This window comes from Leptodactylus fuscus, chromosome 4, assembly GCF_031893055.1.
Source record: "Leptodactylus fuscus isolate aLepFus1 chromosome 4, aLepFus1.hap2, whole genome shotgun sequence".
Lineage (NCBI taxonomy): Eukaryota > Metazoa > Chordata > Amphibia > Anura > Leptodactylidae > Leptodactylus > Leptodactylus fuscus.
Genome location: NC_134268.1, coordinates 214,408,202 through 214,428,201, shown reverse-complemented (window position 1 = coordinate 214,428,201; position 20,000 = coordinate 214,408,202). Strand labels below are relative to the sequence as shown.

At 37.4% G+C, this 20,000-nt stretch overlaps 1 protein-coding gene across 1 annotated transcript in view; it reads left to right on the top strand.

Moving 5' to 3' along the window:
- DLX6 (distal-less homeobox 6) overlaps window positions 1-1,610 on the top strand; it is a 5,428-nt gene extending 3,818 nt beyond the window's left edge. The window contains exon 3 of the mRNA XM_075269892.1: window positions 1,354-1,610. Coding sequence (XP_075125993.1) covers window positions 1,354-1,605 — 252 coding nt within the window. The 3' untranslated portion in view covers window positions 1,606-1,610. The remainder of the gene's footprint in view (window positions 1-1,353) is intronic.
- Window positions 1,611-20,000: the final 18,390 nt, after the last annotated feature.

The window sequence follows — 20,000 nt, the reverse complement described above, 5'->3', positions numbered from 1 at the left end:
GATAGATAGATAGATAGATAGATAGATAGATAGGAGATGATAGATAGATAGATAGGAGATAGATAGATAGATAGATAGATAGATAGATAGATAGATAGATAGGAGATAGATAGATAGATAGATAGATAGATAGATAGATAGATAGGAGATAGATAGATAGATAGATAGATAGATAGATAGATAGATAGATAATAGATAGATAGGAGATAGATAGATAGATAGATAGATAGATAGATAGATAGATAGATAGGAGATAGATAGATAGATAGATAGATAGATAGATAGATAATAGATAGATAGGAGATAGATAGATATTCTCAGGCCTCTCTTGTACAGACCAATCATTTCTCGAGGACTTTGATCATTACAAAAACATTAGAACAAACAATGAGCCGCCACAAATATAATGTATACATGTGTCAGTGCTAATAACTAAGGGCTCATGTACTGGCCGATGTCATAGGAGAGTAACCCTCTAATCCCCGGGAGACAGGGAAGAACCGCAGCACCAGCTGCTCTATAGCAATAACTGTACTAGATGCCGCACTAAAGATGTAGCAGTGTTGAGTGTGTGAACTGTGTCCTGTAAGAGCATACAGAGAGAAATCACAAACTCAGCTGTGACTCACTCCATGTCTGTCCTGAGGGTAATAGAAAGAATGTTATTCAGATAGATAGAGAGGATGAGAACTAGATATTTCGATGGAAAGATATATATATTAGATAGATAGATAGATAGATAGATAGATAGATAGATAGATAAATAGATAGGAGATAGATAGATAGATAGATAGATAGATAGGAGATAGATAGATAGATAGATAGATAGATAGATAGATAGATAGGAGATAGATAGATAGATAGATAGATAGATAGATAGGAGATAGATAGATAGATAGATAGATAGATAGATAGATAGGAGATAGATAGATAGATAGATAGATAGATAGATAGGAGATAGATAGATAGATAGATAGATAGATAGATAGATAGATAGGAGATAGATAGATATGATGAAAGAACGAATGAATGAATTATAGTATAAAATGGACTATATCGATGAAGATGGGAAGAAAAATACTTGGATACTAAATATATTTAGAGGAAAGGATAGGAAATGACAGATAGATATGAGATGGATAAATAGACAGATAGATAGATAGATAGATAGATAAAGATAGATACAATTTATATTATTGCTATGATTATATATCGCCCAGTTTATCCCAGGATTTTATTAATATTATTTTAGTTATCTCCCTGCCCCCTCCTCTGGTATACCCCCCCCCCCCCTCACGTTGGAGCACAGTTTGCGTTTTTCTTTCCTAATTGCGGCTGATTTTTGGTTTGCAGGTGAAGATTTGGTTCCAGAACAAGCGCTCGAAGTACAAGAAGCTTCTGAAGCAGGGGGGTAACCCCCATGAGAGCGACCCCCTCCCCGGCTCCGCCGCCCTCTCCCCCCGCTCCCCGGCCATCCCCCCTGTCTGGGACGTTTCAGGCTCCGGTAAAGGTGTGAACATGGCCACAAACAGCTACATGCCCGGCTACTCTCACTGGTATTCCTCCCCGCACCAGGACACCATGCAGAGGGCGCAGATGATGTGACATTTCTAGGCTGCGACTTCTGGACACATTTCTGTGGATGAGATTCCCGGGTTTTGTTTTTTTTTCTGTTTGCCAAATGATGAGGATCTTGGAGACCTTGCGTCCTCCTTACAAGAAACCTCAATCACGTGACTTGAAGAGCTTCATCCTGGAGACCCCACAACCTCCCATTATTAAGGGGCCAACTCCCCAGGACTTAAAGGGATGTCCTATTCCTTGGAATGAAAGGCTAGGCCGCATTGCACAAGCAGCCCGTACACTCCAGCAACCTCCTCGGCATTGGGATGAAACCGCAGCACAGCCACATTTCATGGTGCGTCTTATGTGAAGATGCGTCTTTTTTTTTTTTTTTTGTGACGATCAGGCGACAAACCACTGTTTTCTACATAGACTGTGAATGGCGCAGGTTCTAGGCCTAGTGGCAGGACTCATTCGTTATTACAGGGACATTTCTAATGATGAATTGTATGTATATATTGTTGAATTTTAGTTGTATATACTTTATATGTTATTGTCTTTCATAAATGGAGAACAAAAAAAGAAACAACATCCATTCCTGAAGCCTTGTCAGCCTCCTGTCTCTTCCTTGCCTTGGTAGTGTCTCAAATATTAAAGTCGCATCAAAAAGGCGGTGCACAGGCGATATAATCCTACTAAGGATTCCTTCTATAGAAGACGATATAATGTGACTAAGGATTCCTTCTATAGTATAAAGACGATATATTGTCTCTTAAGATTCCTTCTGCAGTGCAAAGACGATATAATGTTACTAAGGATTCCTTCTATAGTATAAAGACGATATATTGTCACTTAAGACTCCTTCTATAGTGCAAAGACGATATAAAATGTTACCAAGGATTCCCTCTATAGTATAAAGACGATATAATGTCACTTAGGATTCCTTCTGTAGTATAAAGACGATATAATGTTACTAAGGATTCCTTCTATAGTTTAAAGACGATATATTGTCTCTTAAGATTCCTTCTACAGTGCAAAGACGATATAAAATGTTTACTATGGATTTCTTATATAGTGCAAAGACCGATATAATGTTACTTAGGATTCCTTCTCTAGTCTCTTTGTAATATTTTTGCATATATTAGGACAGATTTGGCGCACAGGGCATCCAAATGACGCAGATTTTGCATTAATAATTTGCCATCGGTCCTGCTCAAAGATTTATAATTTTCCTAAATTGCCAATTTTTAGACATAAATGTCGCACACAGATATCATTGGTCGATTTTGCACAGCTATACCCAAAGCACAGACTGGTCTTTGCAGGAAGCATTTACTATAGGTGGAGGATACTGGACTGTCTTTGTCTATAGGAATGTATAGGGAATCATTCTGGAGAGGATCTTTTGTAACTATAGCCAATAGAGCTCGGGCAGTATAGGATCCCTATGTGGTTGTGGTGCAGGATGCTGGGGGTTGTGGTTTTAGGAAAGAATGTACAAAGCATGGGAACACCAGCGGGGCAGGAATAGCGTCTAGACATGCGCAATGTAACCAGTTCGCAGCAATTCTGTCCTGAACATTTGTTATATTGCCGCAAGTGATTCCCGCGCAGTTATAACTTATTGTTTACTGGATGTATAGACCATATCTCTATCAGATTATTGACGCAGGTTGTATTAGACTAGTTTACAAATGCTCCAATTTACTATGAGGATTGTACTACAGCAGAGGGGGAGGGGATGTTGCTCCCACCCATGCGCTATTCTGACTTCTGTAGTCGCTACATTGTAGTAGATTATATTCTCTCCTAGTTACAGTGTGTTGTTTGCTCGATCTGTCTCTTTATACTGCATATTGCAAGAGGTGAAAGGTTACTAATTTGCGCCATAGATTTGATACATCCGATTGGCTTTGCTGAGATTATTAATACAGATTGATTTGCAATAATTTACAATTACAAACAACTATACTGTAAGGATTGTATTAGATCGGGTGGGGACGGGATGTTGTCGGTAGTCGCAATTTAGCCAATTTGGAGCAATTCTGCGCAATAATCGTTACAATGTAGCAATGTAGTTGTAATATGTTGCTTCTTGGATCTGTCTGTTATACAAACTACTATATGTTATAAATATTCTACCAGATCAAAGGGGACGGGATGTTGTCGGTAGTCGGTGTGCATTGCGCAATTTAGCCAATTTGGAGCAAATCTGCGCAATAACCGATACAATGTAGCAAGCGATTCTCTCGTAGTTGTAATATGTGGATTCTTTTATCTGTCTGAAATACACACTGCTATGTCACAAGGATTCTACTAAATAGAATGGGAGAAGCGCTGTAGTCGGTAGTCGGTATATATTGCAACCACCCAATTGGAGCAATTCTGCCCGCAATAATCGTTACAATGTAGCAATGTAATTGTAATATGTCGCTTCTTTTTCTCTATCTGCTATACACACTGCTATACGATGAGGATTCTCCCAGATCAGAGGGGAGGGGATGTTGTCGGCAGTCGGTATATATTGCAACCACCCATTTGGAGCAATTCTGCCCGCAATAATCGTTACTATGTAGCAATGTAATAGTAATATGTCGCTTCTTTGATCTGTCTGCTATGTTGTGGGGATTCTACAAGGTCAGAGGGGGAGGGGATGTTGTCGGTAGTCGGTGTGTATGGTGCAATTTAATCAATTTGGAGCAATAACCGTTACAATGGACCAATGTAGTTGCAATATGTTGCTTCTTTGCTCTATCTGCTATACACACTGCCATGCCATGATCAGAGGGGGAGGGGATGTCGTCGGTAGTCGGATTTGCACCCTCCCCTGCGCAATTCGCTTCCCTTTGCACCCAATGACCTTTCCACCAGGTGCACTCTATTGCTTGCACAGGGGAGGAGAGGCCAGTCATGCGCAATGTATCGCCCCCCCTCCCCCCGGGCACCCTATGCTGGTATTTGTAGTGAGCTTTTCCCTTGTCAGTGCGGGCTGTGTCGTCATCCTAGCCAGGGAGCCCCATGCTGGGAGAATAAATGGCGCAGACCTGGGCATCGTTCACATGGTGAACCTTGAAAGCACCGAGCCATTTATCAAGAGTCAATAGAGAGTTCGATATAATGACAGCTACAGGCGGCGGAGCAAGGGAAGGACAGTCACTATAATTAGGCACAAAGGAAAGATTACTTACCCGGATCCAGGGGGCTGCATTGTATGGGAGGCTGCGGTTGTTGTAAGTCGCAGGCTCCAGAATGGCGCACAAGCGATCAGTCTTGTCATTTTCTAGGTCTTGCATTGTTCCATTCGTGTAAAGTGGCGGCTTTTCTTTCCCCCCTTCCCACTGTGCATCTCTGGGTCTCCATCTCCCCAGGATCAGGTCTGAACAAAGCCTCCAGCTGCAAGCCGCATCCAGTGTGAAACACACATTGGGGACAATTTAGCGTTTTATCCACAAGGAGAGGGGATTTTTTTCTCTCCATTCTCTTAAATGCGCCATAATTAGAGTAATTTTTCATGTAGCCCGCTGATTACTGCGTTTTTACCGTCAAAGATAATTACCTGTAATTTTCTCCCACTTTTAATACTAAAAAGCCATCTTTATTTAGATACAGGAAGAGGGAAAAAGGGAAACAAAAGATGGAAATTATTCTGTTATTCATATACAAATGGCAGAGATGGGGGCTCCGAAAATTGAGAATTAAGGGAAATTAGGAAAGAATGGAGGAAACGAGTCAGGACTGCAGCTGCTGGGACACAATGGAGGGAAAAAAGACGCATCAAAGCCCCCTAGGACTGTTCACACAATGCCCCGGTGCCTGGACGCTGCGACCAGATCGGTGCAAAGTCGGTTATAAATGCATTATAGAAGGTTGGATCTTGTCACTTAATTCATCCACCTGTCTAGCTCATATTCTCCTATCTATCTATCTATCTATCTATCTATCTATCTATCTATCTATCATCTATCTCCTATCTATCTATCTATCTATCTATCTATCTATCTATCTATCATCTATCTCCTATCTATCTATCTATCTATCTATCTCCTATCTATCTATCTATCTATCTATCTATCTATCTATCTCCTATCTATCTATCTATCTATCTATCTATCTATTATCTATCTATCTATCTATCTATCTATCTATCTATCTATCTCTCTCCTATCTATCTATCTATCTATCTATCTATCTCCTATCTATCTATCTATCTATCTATCTATCTATCTATCTATTATCTATCTATCTATCTCCTATCTATCTATCTATCTATCTATCTATCTATCATCTATCTATCTATCTATCTATCTATCTATCTATTATCTATCTATCTATCTATCTATCTATCTATCTATCTATCTCCTATCTATCTATCTATCTATCTATCTATCTATCTCCTATCTATCTATCTATCTATCTATCTATCTATCTATCTATATATCTCCTATCTATCTATCTATCTATCTCCTATCTATCTATCTATCTATCTATCTATCTATCTATCTATCTATCTCCTATCTATCTATCTATCTATCTATCTCATATCCTTCTATTTATCTCATATCTATCTATCTATCTATCTATCTATCTATCTATCTATCTATCTCCTATCTATCTATCTATCTATCTATCTGTCTCATATCTATCTATCTATATATCTATCTATCTATCTATCTATCTATCACATATCTATCTATCTATCGATCTATCTATCTATCTATCTATCACATATCTATCTATCTATCTATCTGTCTCATACCTATCTATCTATCGATCGATCGATCGATCGATCGATCGATCGATCTATCTATCTATCTATCTATCTATCTATCTATCACCTATCTATCTATCTATCTATCTATCTATCTATCATCTATCCTTCTACAGTATCTCTATCTCAAACCCCTTTTCACTTTCTGACATATAATAATAACCATCACCCAGGTCCCCTCTGTTATACACCTACATGTAGAGTGAGGTGTTAAGTTTATCCATGAATATTAGGTGAGGTTGTGCAGGCTACAAATCTGGTATAACACTACTATCTCATTCATAGGACAGCGTCACCTACAGGCAGAATCATGCGCTTTTTAGCCATTGCATGAAAAATACACGTCAGTGTTGTTGTCGGAGATGAGCTAGAAATAGATGATAAAAGCCAGATAATAGATAGATAGATAGATAGATAGATAGATAGATAGATAGATAGATAGATAGATAGGAGATAGATAGATAGATAGATAGATAATAGATAGATAGGAGATAGATAGATAGATAGATAGATAGATAGATAGATAGGAGATAGATAGATAGATAGATAGATAGATAGATAGATAGATAGGAGATAGATAGATAGATAGATAGATAGATAGATAGATAGATAGATAGGAGATAGATAGATAGATAGATAGATAGGAGATAGATAGATAGATAGATAGATAGATGATAGATAGATAGATAGATAGATAGATAGATAGATAGATAGATAGATAGATAGGAGATAGATAGAGAAATAGAGAGATAGAAATATGGAAAGAAGGAAAGAAAAAGAGATAGAAAAATAAATAAATATGAAATGCATTAATAAATAGATTTAAACATAGATAGAACAGACAGATGTAATACTGATACTACTTAGCACTCCTCCTAATTTATCTACACAAATATATATCTCATATAATACATACATTACATCCATTATTTATAGATAGATAGATAGATAGATAGATATGAGATAGATAGATAGATAGATAGATAGATAGATAGATAGGAGATAGGTAGATAGATAGATAGATAGAAGATAGATAAATAGATAGATAGATAGATAGATAGATATAAAGATAAATACAAAGATAGCACGATACATCCTTCCACATCAGGCTACCCACATGTCACTGTGTTAAGGCATTTCCCACTAGTTACCCTGACAAAGTAACGCCCATCTCAGGCAATAACCGCATCCTATATAATAAATCGCACAGAACATTCCACCAAGTATCATGTGCCACAGAAGAGCAGGGTGAGTGTCTGAGCTGCTGCATTAGTCAGGGTGCATTAGTCAGGGTGCAGTGCTGTTCCTATGGCTCCCAGCAGCAGACAATAGCGCTGGCAGGCAGCAGAAGCAGGCCAAGGCTCTAGCCCGGGGTACACAGTGTCAGACTTACCGGAGTGCCCGGGTCCTGCAGGCTGCAGTCTGTGCAGAGCTGAGGATGTGAGGCAGGAGAAGCCGCAGCTATCTGTGGATTCTTGGTTGAATGAGCACATCCAGGTGTGAAATTGTTTGCACACCCCAGCACCTCTTATATTGCCAGCAAAATTAGCTGTTATTACTGTCACTGTTTAGTGATGGTTAGCGTGATAAAAAAAAATAAGCGCAGTAATCAGGAGCCGCATCTCTGCAAATTACACATAATTGTCAGGTCCAGATTATGATAATAGCATCCTAATCCAGCCCTGCAATCTCATTATTACACCGGGCTGTGCAGCGCACACTGGACACTGCGGCTAATACCGCCATTATACGCTGCCTGCCCGGGGACTATTGTCACTGGTCACACCATGTGCGATAGCGCAGAGCTATGGAGAAGAGGACAAAGGATGGAGAACTGAGATCAATATATAGGGAGAAGGAGAGGGAAATTCTTATCTATCTATCTCCTATCTATCTATCTATCTATCTATCTATCTATCTATCTATCTCCTATCTATCTATCTATCTATCTATCTATCTATCTATCTATCTATCTCCTATCTATCTATCTATCTATCTATCTATCTATCTATCTATCTCTTATCTATCTATCTATCTATCTCCTATCTATCTATCTATCTATCTATCTATCTATCTATCTATCTCCTATCTATCTATTTATCTATCTATCTATCTATCTATCTATCTCCTATCTATCTATCTATCTATCTATCTATCTCCTATCTATCTATCTATCTATCTATCTATCTATCTATCTATCATCTATCTATCTATCTATCTATCTATCTATCTATCTATCTATCTATCTATCTATCTATCTATCTATCTATCTTCCTCACCTTACATCCAGTGTATTTTTTCACTTTCTCACTTATTATAATAACTGTTACCCAAGTCCCATCTGCTGTAGATAATCTGAGTGAGGTGTAAAATGTATCGATGAATATTAGGAGAGACTGTGCAAGCTACACATCTAATATATCACTATGATAGTCCAGTATAACACTATGATGGTCCAGTATAACACTATGATAGTCCAGTATAACACTATGATAGTCCAGTATAACACTATGATAGTCCAGTATAACACTATGATAGTCCAGTATAACACTATGATGGTCCAGTATAACACTATGATAGTCCAGTATAACACTATGATAGTCCAGTATAACACTATGATGGTCCAGTATAACACTATGATGGTCCAGTATAACATTATGATGGTCCAGTATAACACTATGATAGTCCATTGTGACACTATGATGGTCCAGTATGACACTATGATAGTCCAGTGTGACACTATGATGGTCCAGTATAACACTATGATAGTCCAGTATAACACTATGATAGTCCAGTATAACACTATGATGGTCCAGTATAACACTATGATGGTCCAGTTTGATACTATGATAGTCCAGTATAACAGTATGATAGTCTAGTATAACACTATGATAGTCCAGTATAACACTATGATAGTCCAGTATAACACTATGATAGTCCAGTATAACACTATGATAGTCCATTATAATACTATAATAGTCCAGTATAACACTATAATGGTCCAGTATAACACTATGATGGTCCAGTATAATACTATGATAGTCCAGTATAACACTATGATAGTCCAGTATAACACTATGATGGTCCAGTATAACACTATGATGGTCCAGTATAACACTATGATAGTCCAGTATAACACTATGATAGTCCAGTATAACACTATGATAGTCCAGTATAACACTATGATGGTCCAGTATAACACTATGATAGTCCAGTATAACACTATGATAGTCCAGTACAACACTATGATAGTCCAACATGACACTATGATAGTCCAGTATAACACTATGATAGTCCAGTATAACACTATGATAGTCCAGTATAACACTATGATAGTCCAGTATAACACTATGATGGTCCAGTATAACACTATGATAGTCCAGTATAACACTATGATAGTCCAGTACAACACTATGATGGTCCAGTGTGATACTATGATAGTCCAGTGTGACACTATGATGGTCCAGTGTGATACTATGATAGTCCAGTGTGACACTATGATAGTCCATTAGAATACTGTGATGGTCTAGTATAACACTATGATAGTCCAGTGTGACACTATGATGGTCCAGTATAACACTATGATAGTCCAGTATGACACTATGATAGTCCAGTATAACACTATGATAGTCCAGTGTCACACTATGATGGTCCAGTATGACACTATGATAGTCCAGTATAACACTATGATAGTCCAGTATAACACTATGATAGTCCAGTATAACACTATGATAGTCCAGTATCACACTATGATAGTCCAGTATAACACTATGATAGTCCAGTATAACACTATGATAGTCCAGTATAACACTATGATAGTCCAGTATAACACTATGATAGTCCAATATAACACTATGATGGTCCAGTATAACACTATGATAGTCCAATATAACACTATGATGGTCCAGTATAACACTATGATAGTCCATTATAACACTATGATGGCCCAGTATGACACTATGATAGTCCAATATAACACTATGATGGTCCAGTATAACACTATGATAGTCCAGTATAACACTATGATGGTCCAGTATAACACTATGATAGTCCAGTATAACACTATGATAGTCCAGTATGACACTATGATGGTCGAGTATGACACTATGATAGTCCAAGTATAACACTATGATAGTCCAGTATAACACTATGATGGTCCAGTATAACATTATGATGGTCCAGTATAACACTATGATGGTCCAGTATAACACTATGATGGTCCAGTATAACACTATGATAGTCCAGTATAACACTATGATAGTCCAGTATAACACTATGATGGTCCAGTATAACACTATGATGGTCCAGTATAACATTATGATGGTCCAGTATAACACTATGATGGTCCAGTATAACACTATGATGGTCCAGTATAACACTATGATAGTCCATTGTGACACTATGATGGTCCAGTATGACACTATGATAGTCCAGTGTGACACTATGATGGTCCAGTATAACACTATGATAGTCCAGTATAACACTATGATAGTCCAGTATAACACTATGATGGTCCAGTATAACACTATGATGGTCCAGTTTGATACTATGATAGTCCAGTATAACAGTATGATAGTCTAGTATAACACTATGATAGTCCAGTATAACACTATGATAGTCCAGTATAACACTATGATAGTCCAGTATAACACTATGATAGTCCATTATAATACTATAATAGTCCAGTATAACACTATAATGGTCCAGTATAACACTATGATGGTCCAGTATAATACTATGATAGTCCAGTATAACACTATGATAGTCCAGTATAACACTATGATGGTCCAGTATAACACTATGATGGTCCAGTATAACACTATGATAGTCCATTGTGACACTATGATGGTCCAGTATGACACTATGATAGTCCAGTGTGACACTATGATGGTCCAGTATAACACTATGATAGTCCAGTATAACACTATGATAGTCCAGTATAACACTATGATGGTCCAGTATAACACTATGATGGTCCAGTTTGATACTATGATAGTCCAGTATAACAGTATGATAGTCTAGTATAACACTATGATAGTCCAGTATAACACTATGATAGTCCAGTATAACACTATGATAGTCCAGTATAACACTATGATAGTCCATTATAATACTATAATAGTCCAGTATAACACTATAATGGTCCAGTATAACACTATGATGGTCCAGTATAATACTATGATAGTCCAGTATAACACTATGATAGTCCAGTATAACACTATGATGGTCCAGTATAACACTATGATGGTCCAGTATAACACTATGATAGTCCAGTACAACACTATGATAGTCCAACATGACACTATGATGGTCCAGTATAACACTATGATAGTCCAGTATAACACTATGATAGTCCAGTATAACACTATGATAGTCCAGTATAACACTATGATGGTCCAGTATAACACTATGATGGTCCAGTTTGATACTATGATAGTCCAGTATAACAGTATGATAGTCTAGTATAACACTATGATAGTCCAGTATAACACTATGATAGTCCAGTATAACACTATGATAGTCCAGTATAACACTATGATAGTCCATTATAATACTATAATAGTCCAGTATAACACTATAATGGTCCAGTATAACACTATGATGGTCCAGTATAATACTATGATAGTCCAGTATAACACTATGATAGTCCAGTATAACACTATGATGGTCCAGTATAACACTATGATGGTCCAGTATAACACTATGATAGTCCAGTATAACACTATGATAGTCCAGTATAACACTATGATAGTCCAGTATAACACTATGATGGTCCAGTATAACACTATGATAGTCCAGTATAACACTATGATAGTCCAGTACAACACTATGATAGTCCAACATGACACTATGATAGTCCAGTATAACACTATGATAGTCCAGTATAACACTATGATAGTCCAGTATAACACTATGATAGTCCAGTATAACACTATGATGGTCCAGTATAACACTATGATAGTCCAGTATAACACTATGATAGTCCAGTACAACACTATGATGGTCCAGTATAACACTATGTTGGTCCAATATGACACTATGATGGTCCAGTGTGATACTATGATAGTCCAGTGTGACACTATGATAGTCCATTAGAATACTGTGATGGTCTAGTATAACACTATGATAGTCCAGTGTGACACTATGATGGTCCAGTATAACACTATGATAGTCCAGTATGACACTATGATAGTCCAGTATAACACTATGATAGTCCAGTGTCACACTATGATGGTCCAGTATGACACTATGATAGTCCAGTATAACACTATGATAGTCCAGTATAACACTATGATAGTCCAGTATAACACTATGATAGTCCAGTATCACACTATGATAGTCCAGTATAACACTATGATAGTCCAGTATAACACTATGATAGTCCAGTATAACACTATGATAGTCCAGTATAACACTATGATAGTCCAATATAACACTATGATGGTCCAGTATAACACTATGATAGTCCAATATAACACTATGATGGTCCAGTATAACACTATGATAGTCCATTATAACACTATGATGGCCCAGTATGACACTATGATAGTCCAATATAACACTATGATGGTCCAGTATAACACTATGATAGTCCAGTATAACACTATGATGGTCCAGTATAACACTATGATAGTCCAGTATAACACTATGATAGTCCAGTATGACACTATGATGGTCGAGTATGACACTATGATAGTCCAAGTATAACACTATGATAGTCCAGTATAACACTATGATGGTCCAGTATAACATTATGATGGTCCAGTATAACACTATGATGGTCCAGTATAACACTATGATGGTCCAGTATAACACTATGATAGTCCAGTATAACACTATGATAGTCCAGTATAACACTATGATGGTCCAGTATAACACTATGATGGTCCAGTATAACATTATGATGGTCCAGTATAACACTATGATGGTCCAGTATAACACTATGATGGTCCAGTATAACACTATGATAGTCCATTGTGACACTATGATGGTCCAGTATGACACTATGATAGTCCAGTGTGACACTATGATGGTCCAGTATAACACTATGATAGTCCAGTATAACACTATGATAGTCCAGTATAACACTATGATAGTCCAGTATAACACTATGATGGTCCAGTATAACACTATGATGGTCCAGTTTGATACTATGATAGTCCAGTATAACAGTATGATAGTCTAGTATAACACTATGATAGTCCAGTATAACACTATGATAGTCCAGTATAACACTATGATAGTCCAGTATAACACTATGATGGTCCAGTATAACACTATGATGGTCCAGTATAACACTATGATAGTCCAGTATAACACTATGATAGTCCAGTACAACACTATGATAGTCCAATATAACACTATGATGGTCCAGTATAACACTATGATAGTCCAATATAACACTATGATGGTCCAGTATAACACTATGATAGTCCAATATAACACTATGATGGTCCAGTATAACACTATGATAGTCCAGTATAACACTAAGATAGTCCAGTATAACACTATGATAGTCCAGTATAACACTATGATGGCCCAGTATGACACTATGATGGTCGAGTATGACACTATGATAGTCCAAGTATAAAACTATGATAGTCCAGTATAACACTATGATGGCCCAGTATGACACTATGATGGTCGAGTATGACACTATGATAGTCCAAGTATAATACTATGATAGTCCAGTATAACACTATGATGGTCCAGTGTGACACTATGATAGTCCAGTATGATACAAATCAAATCAAATCAAAAAAGCTTTATTGGCACGTCCGAATAGATATTTGGCATTGCCAAAGCTAGTAAGGTGGGGGGGGGGGAGTTGGACTCGGGTGGGTGAGTGGTGGTGGGGGGGTGGTTTGGGGTATAACAGTCCATGGAGTTTCATCTTCCTCTTTGTTGGTGACTGCTATATGGGGAGGTGGGGGTGGGTGGGGCGGGTAAAAAAAAAGCTAGTTCTGCCGTGGTGTACAGGATGTTACTGAAGTCCTTCACTGCTCGGGTGACCCCTTGTTGGTCTGGCTGGTAGGAACTCATATAGAAGTTTGTGAGCAGTTCCTTGATTTCGGGTGATACTATGATAGTCCAGTATAACACTATGATAGTCCAGTATAACACTATGATAGTCCAGTATAACACTATGATGGTCCAGTATAACACTATGATAGTCCAGTATGACACTATGATAGTCCAGTATAACACTATGATAGTCCAGTATGACACTATGATAGTCCAGTATAACACTATGATGGTCCAGTATAACACTATGATAGTCCAGTATAACACTATGATAGTCCAGTATAACACTATGATGGTCCAGTATAACACTATGATAGTCCAGTATGACACTATGATAGTCCAGTATAACACTATGATAGTCCAGTATGACACTATGATAGTCCAGTATAACACTATGATGGTCCAGTATAACACTATGATAGTCCAGTATAACACTATGATGGTCCAGTATAACACTATGATAGTCCAGTATAACACTATGATAGTCCAGTATGACACTATGATAGTCCAGTATAACACTATGATGGTCCAGTATAACACTATGATAGTCCAATATAACACTATGATAGTCCAGTATATCACTATGATAGTCCAGTATAACACTATGATGGTCCAGTATAACACTATGATGGTCCAGTATAACACTATGATAGTCCAATATAACACTATGATGGTCCAGTATAACACTATGATAGTCCAATATAACACTATGATAGTCCAAGTATAATACTATGATAGTCCAGTATAACACTATGATAGTCCTGTATAACACTATGATAGTCCAGTATGACACTATGATAGTCCAGTATAACACTATGATAGTCCAGTATAACACTATGATAGTCCAGTATAACACTATGATGGTCCAGTAAAACACTATGATAGTCCAGTATAACACTATGATAGTCCAGTATAACACTATGATGGTCCAGTATAACACTATGATAGTCCAATATAACACTATGATGGTCCAGTATAACACTATGATAGTCCAATATAACACTATGATGGTCCAGTATAACACTATGATAGTCCAATATAACACTATGATGGTCCAGTATAACACTATGATAGTCCAGTATAACACTAAGATAGTCCAGTATAACACTATGATAGTCCAGTATAACACTATGATGGCCCAGTATGACACTATGATGGTCGAGTATGACACTATGATAGTCCAAGTATAATACTATGATAGTCCAGTATAACACTATGATAGTCCAGTATAACACTATGATGGCCCAGTATGACACTATGATGGTCGAGTATGACACTATGATAGTCCAAGTATAACACTATGATAGTCCAGTATAACACTATGATAGTCCAGTATAACACTATGATGGTCCAGTATAACACTATGATAGTCCAGTATAACACTATGATGGTCCAGTATAACACTATGATAGTCCAGTATGATACTATGATAGTCCAGTATAACACTATGATGGTCCAGTATAACACTATGATAGTCCAGTATGACACTATGATAGTCCAATATAACACTATGATGGTCCAGTATAACACTATGATAGTCCAGTATGACACTATGATAGTCCAGTATGACACTATGATAGTCCAGTATAACACTATGATAGTCCAGTATGACACTATGATAGTCCAGTATAACACTATGATAGTCCAGTATGAAACTATGATAGTCCAGTGTGACACTATGATAGTCCAGTATAACACTATGATAGTCCAGTATGACACTATGATAGTCCAGTATGAAACTATGATAGTCCAGTGTGACACTATGATAGTCCAGTATAACACTATGATGGTCCAGTATAACACTATGATGGTCCAGTATGACACTATGATGGTCCAGTATAACACTATGATGGTCCAGTATAATACTATGATAGTCCAGTATAACACTATGATGGTCCAGTATAATACTATGATCGTCCAGTATGATATTATGATAGTCCAGTATAACACTATGATGGTCCAGTATAATACTATGATAGTCCAGTATGATACTATGATAGTCCAGTATAACACTATGATGGTCCAGTATAACACTATGATAGTCCAGTATAACACTATGATAGTCCAGTATGACACTATGATAGTCCAGTATAACACTATGATAGTCCAGTATGACACTATGATGGTCGAGTATGAAACTATGATGGTCCAGTGTGACACTATGATAGTCCAGTATGACACTATGATAGTCCAGTATGAAACTATGATAGTCCAGTGTGACACTATGATAGTCCAGTATAACACTATGATGGTCCAGTATGACACTATGATGGTCCAGTATAACACTATGATGGTCCAGTATAATACTATGATAGTCCAGTATGATATTATGATAGTCCAGTATAACACTATGATGGTCCAGTATAATACTATGATAGTCCAGTATGATACTATGATAGTCCAGTATGACACTATGATGGTCCAGTATGACACTTTGATAGTCCAGTATAACACTATGATAGTCCATTATAACACTATGATAGTCCAGTATAACACTATGATGGTCCAGTATAATACTATGATAGTCCAGTATAACACTATGATGGTCCAGTATAATACTATGATAGTTCAGTATAACACTATGATAGTCCAGTATAACACTATGATGGTCCAGTATAATACTATGATAGTCCAGTATAACACTATGATGGTCCAGTATAATACTATGATAGTCCAGTATGACACTATGATAGTCCAGATTAACAATATGATGGTCCAGTATGACACTTTGATAGTCCAGTATAACACTATGATAGTCCAGTATAACACTATGATAGTCCAGTATAACACTATGATGGTCCAGTATAACACTATGATGGTCCAGTATAACACTATGATGGTCCAGTATAATACTATGATAGTCCAGTATGATACTATGATAGTCCAGTATAACACTATGATGGTCCAGTATAATACTATGATAATCCAGTATAACACTATGATGGTCCAGTATAATACTATGATAATCCAGTATAACACTATGATAGTCCAGTATAACACTATGATAGTCCAGTATAACACTATGATAGTCCAGTATCACACTATGATAATCCAGTATAACACTATGATAGTCCAGTATAACACTATGATAGTCCAGTATAACACTATGATAGTCCAGTATAACACTATGATAGTCCAGTATAACACTATGATAGTCCAGTATAACACTATGATAGTCCAGTATAACACTATGATGGTCCAGTATAATACTATGATAATCCAGTATAACACTATGATGGTCCAGTATAATACTACAATAGTCCAGTATAACACTATGATGGTCCAGTATAACACTATGATAGTCCAGTATAACACTATGATAGTCCAGTATAACACTAAGATAGTCCAGTATAACACTATGATAGTCCAGTATGATACTATGATAGTCCAGTATAACACTATGATAGTCCAGCATGATACTATGATAGTCCAGTATAACACTATGATAGTCCAGTATGATACTATGATAGTCCAATATAACACTATGATAGTCCTGTATAACACTATGATAGTCCAGTATAACACTATGATAGTCCAGTATAACACTATGATAGTCCAATATAACACTATGATAGTCCTGTATAACACTATGATAGTCCAGTATAACACTATGATAGTCCAATATAACACTATGATAGTCCTGTATAACACTATGATAGTCCAGTATAACACTATGATAGTCCAGTATAACACTATGATAGTCCAGTATAACACTATGATAGTCCAGTATGATACTATGATAGTCCAGTATGATACTATGATAGTCCAGTATGACACTATGATAGTCCAGTATGATACTATGATAGTCCAGTATGACACTATGATAGTCCAGTATAACACTATGATAGTCCAGTATAACACTATGATAGTCCAGTATAACACTATGATAGTCCAGTATAACACTATGATAGTCCAGTATAATACTATGATAGTCCAGTATAATACTATGATAGTCCAGTATGATACTATGATAGTCCAGTATGACACTATGATAGTCCAGTATAACACTATGATAGTCCAGTATAACACTATGATAGTCCAGTATAACACTATGATAGTCCAGTATAACACTATGATAGTCCAGTATAACACTATGATGGTCCAGTATAACACTATGATAGTCCAGTATAATACTATGATAGTCCAGTATAATACTATGATAGTCCAGTATGATACTATGATAGTCCAGTATAATACTATGATAGTCCAGTATGATACTATGATAGTCCAGTATGACACTATGATAGTCCAGTATAACACTATGATAGTCCAGTATAACACTATGATAGTCCAGTATAACACTATGATAGTCCAGTATAACACTATGATAGTCCAGTATAACACTATGATAGTCCAGTATAACACTATGATAGTCCAGTATAATACTATGATAGTCCAGTATAACACTATGATAGTCCAGTATGACACTATGATAGTCCAATATGACGCTATAATGGGACACACATTTCCCCAGTACTTCTTGCACTATTATGTGTTTGTCTTGTGTCATGGCCACCACTCAGCAGGGGATGGAGTTACTTGATCTCCCGCTGTTCGCGCTTTGGTGTTGCACTTGTGAGTGGTGCAATGACTTATCCTCCATGTACCTGCAGTCGGGGCTATTAGCACTTGGTGCAGGCCTCAGGATCACCAGTCATTTCCACACTCAGATACCATCAGTCATTATCAGGGGAGATATTACTGAGGCCTCTTATCAGTTACAAGGGTTAACTCTTAATGTGCTGCAACCCTGAAAATCAACTCAGTGCAACATTAGCGTGCAGGATAGGCCATGTGATGGAAGTCGCTCATAGAAAGATCCATCTTATTCCCACTTCAGGCCTCTGACTTGTGGTATCAGTGTGTCTATAATATAAGTGGTGAAGTCATTATAGGATCCAGGCAAGTGAGAGGAAAACTAATGGTGGGGGCAGAACATACATCACAATGTGAAACCCACCACATATACAAACACAGCTAACAAATATAGCTTATGCATACACCTCATCTGTCCATACACACATCATATATACATGCAAAGCTCATCTATATACACTGACATCACACAATACATGTATACACTCATCTACACACATACATTTATATACACAAACACACTCTCTATACACACTTACACTCACATCATATATACAACAAGCTAGTGATAGACTCACATACATATATACATAAGGGGAACACAGAGGCCTAAAATTCCATTGTAAATAGCTTAAAATCTATGTTCCCCACCATATATTGAATGATACAATGTAACACCAGGACCCCTCCCCATATCTCAGTATCCACAGCACATACAATGTATCAGTAATTCATCTGTCTATCTGGCTTCATGACCTCACAAAAGGTGCAATCAGGGGTGAACCCTAAACCTGAGCGCCCCCCAGCTGTGCTTATAGCCGCAGTCATTTCCCCTGTGTGATCTATAACTGTACAACATTGTCTGGCAGCTTCCAAACGACCTGACTAACCGAATCCACATGTGTGATCCCCAATTATGACCCCAGGTCTCCCCCCATGTGCTGGAGGAACATGTGTGTACAGGAAAGAGCCAGGACCAGCGGTGGCCCGAGACCAGGACATGGGCAGAGAGCGGGCACTGACACCAAGTACCAGGGGGCTACATGAC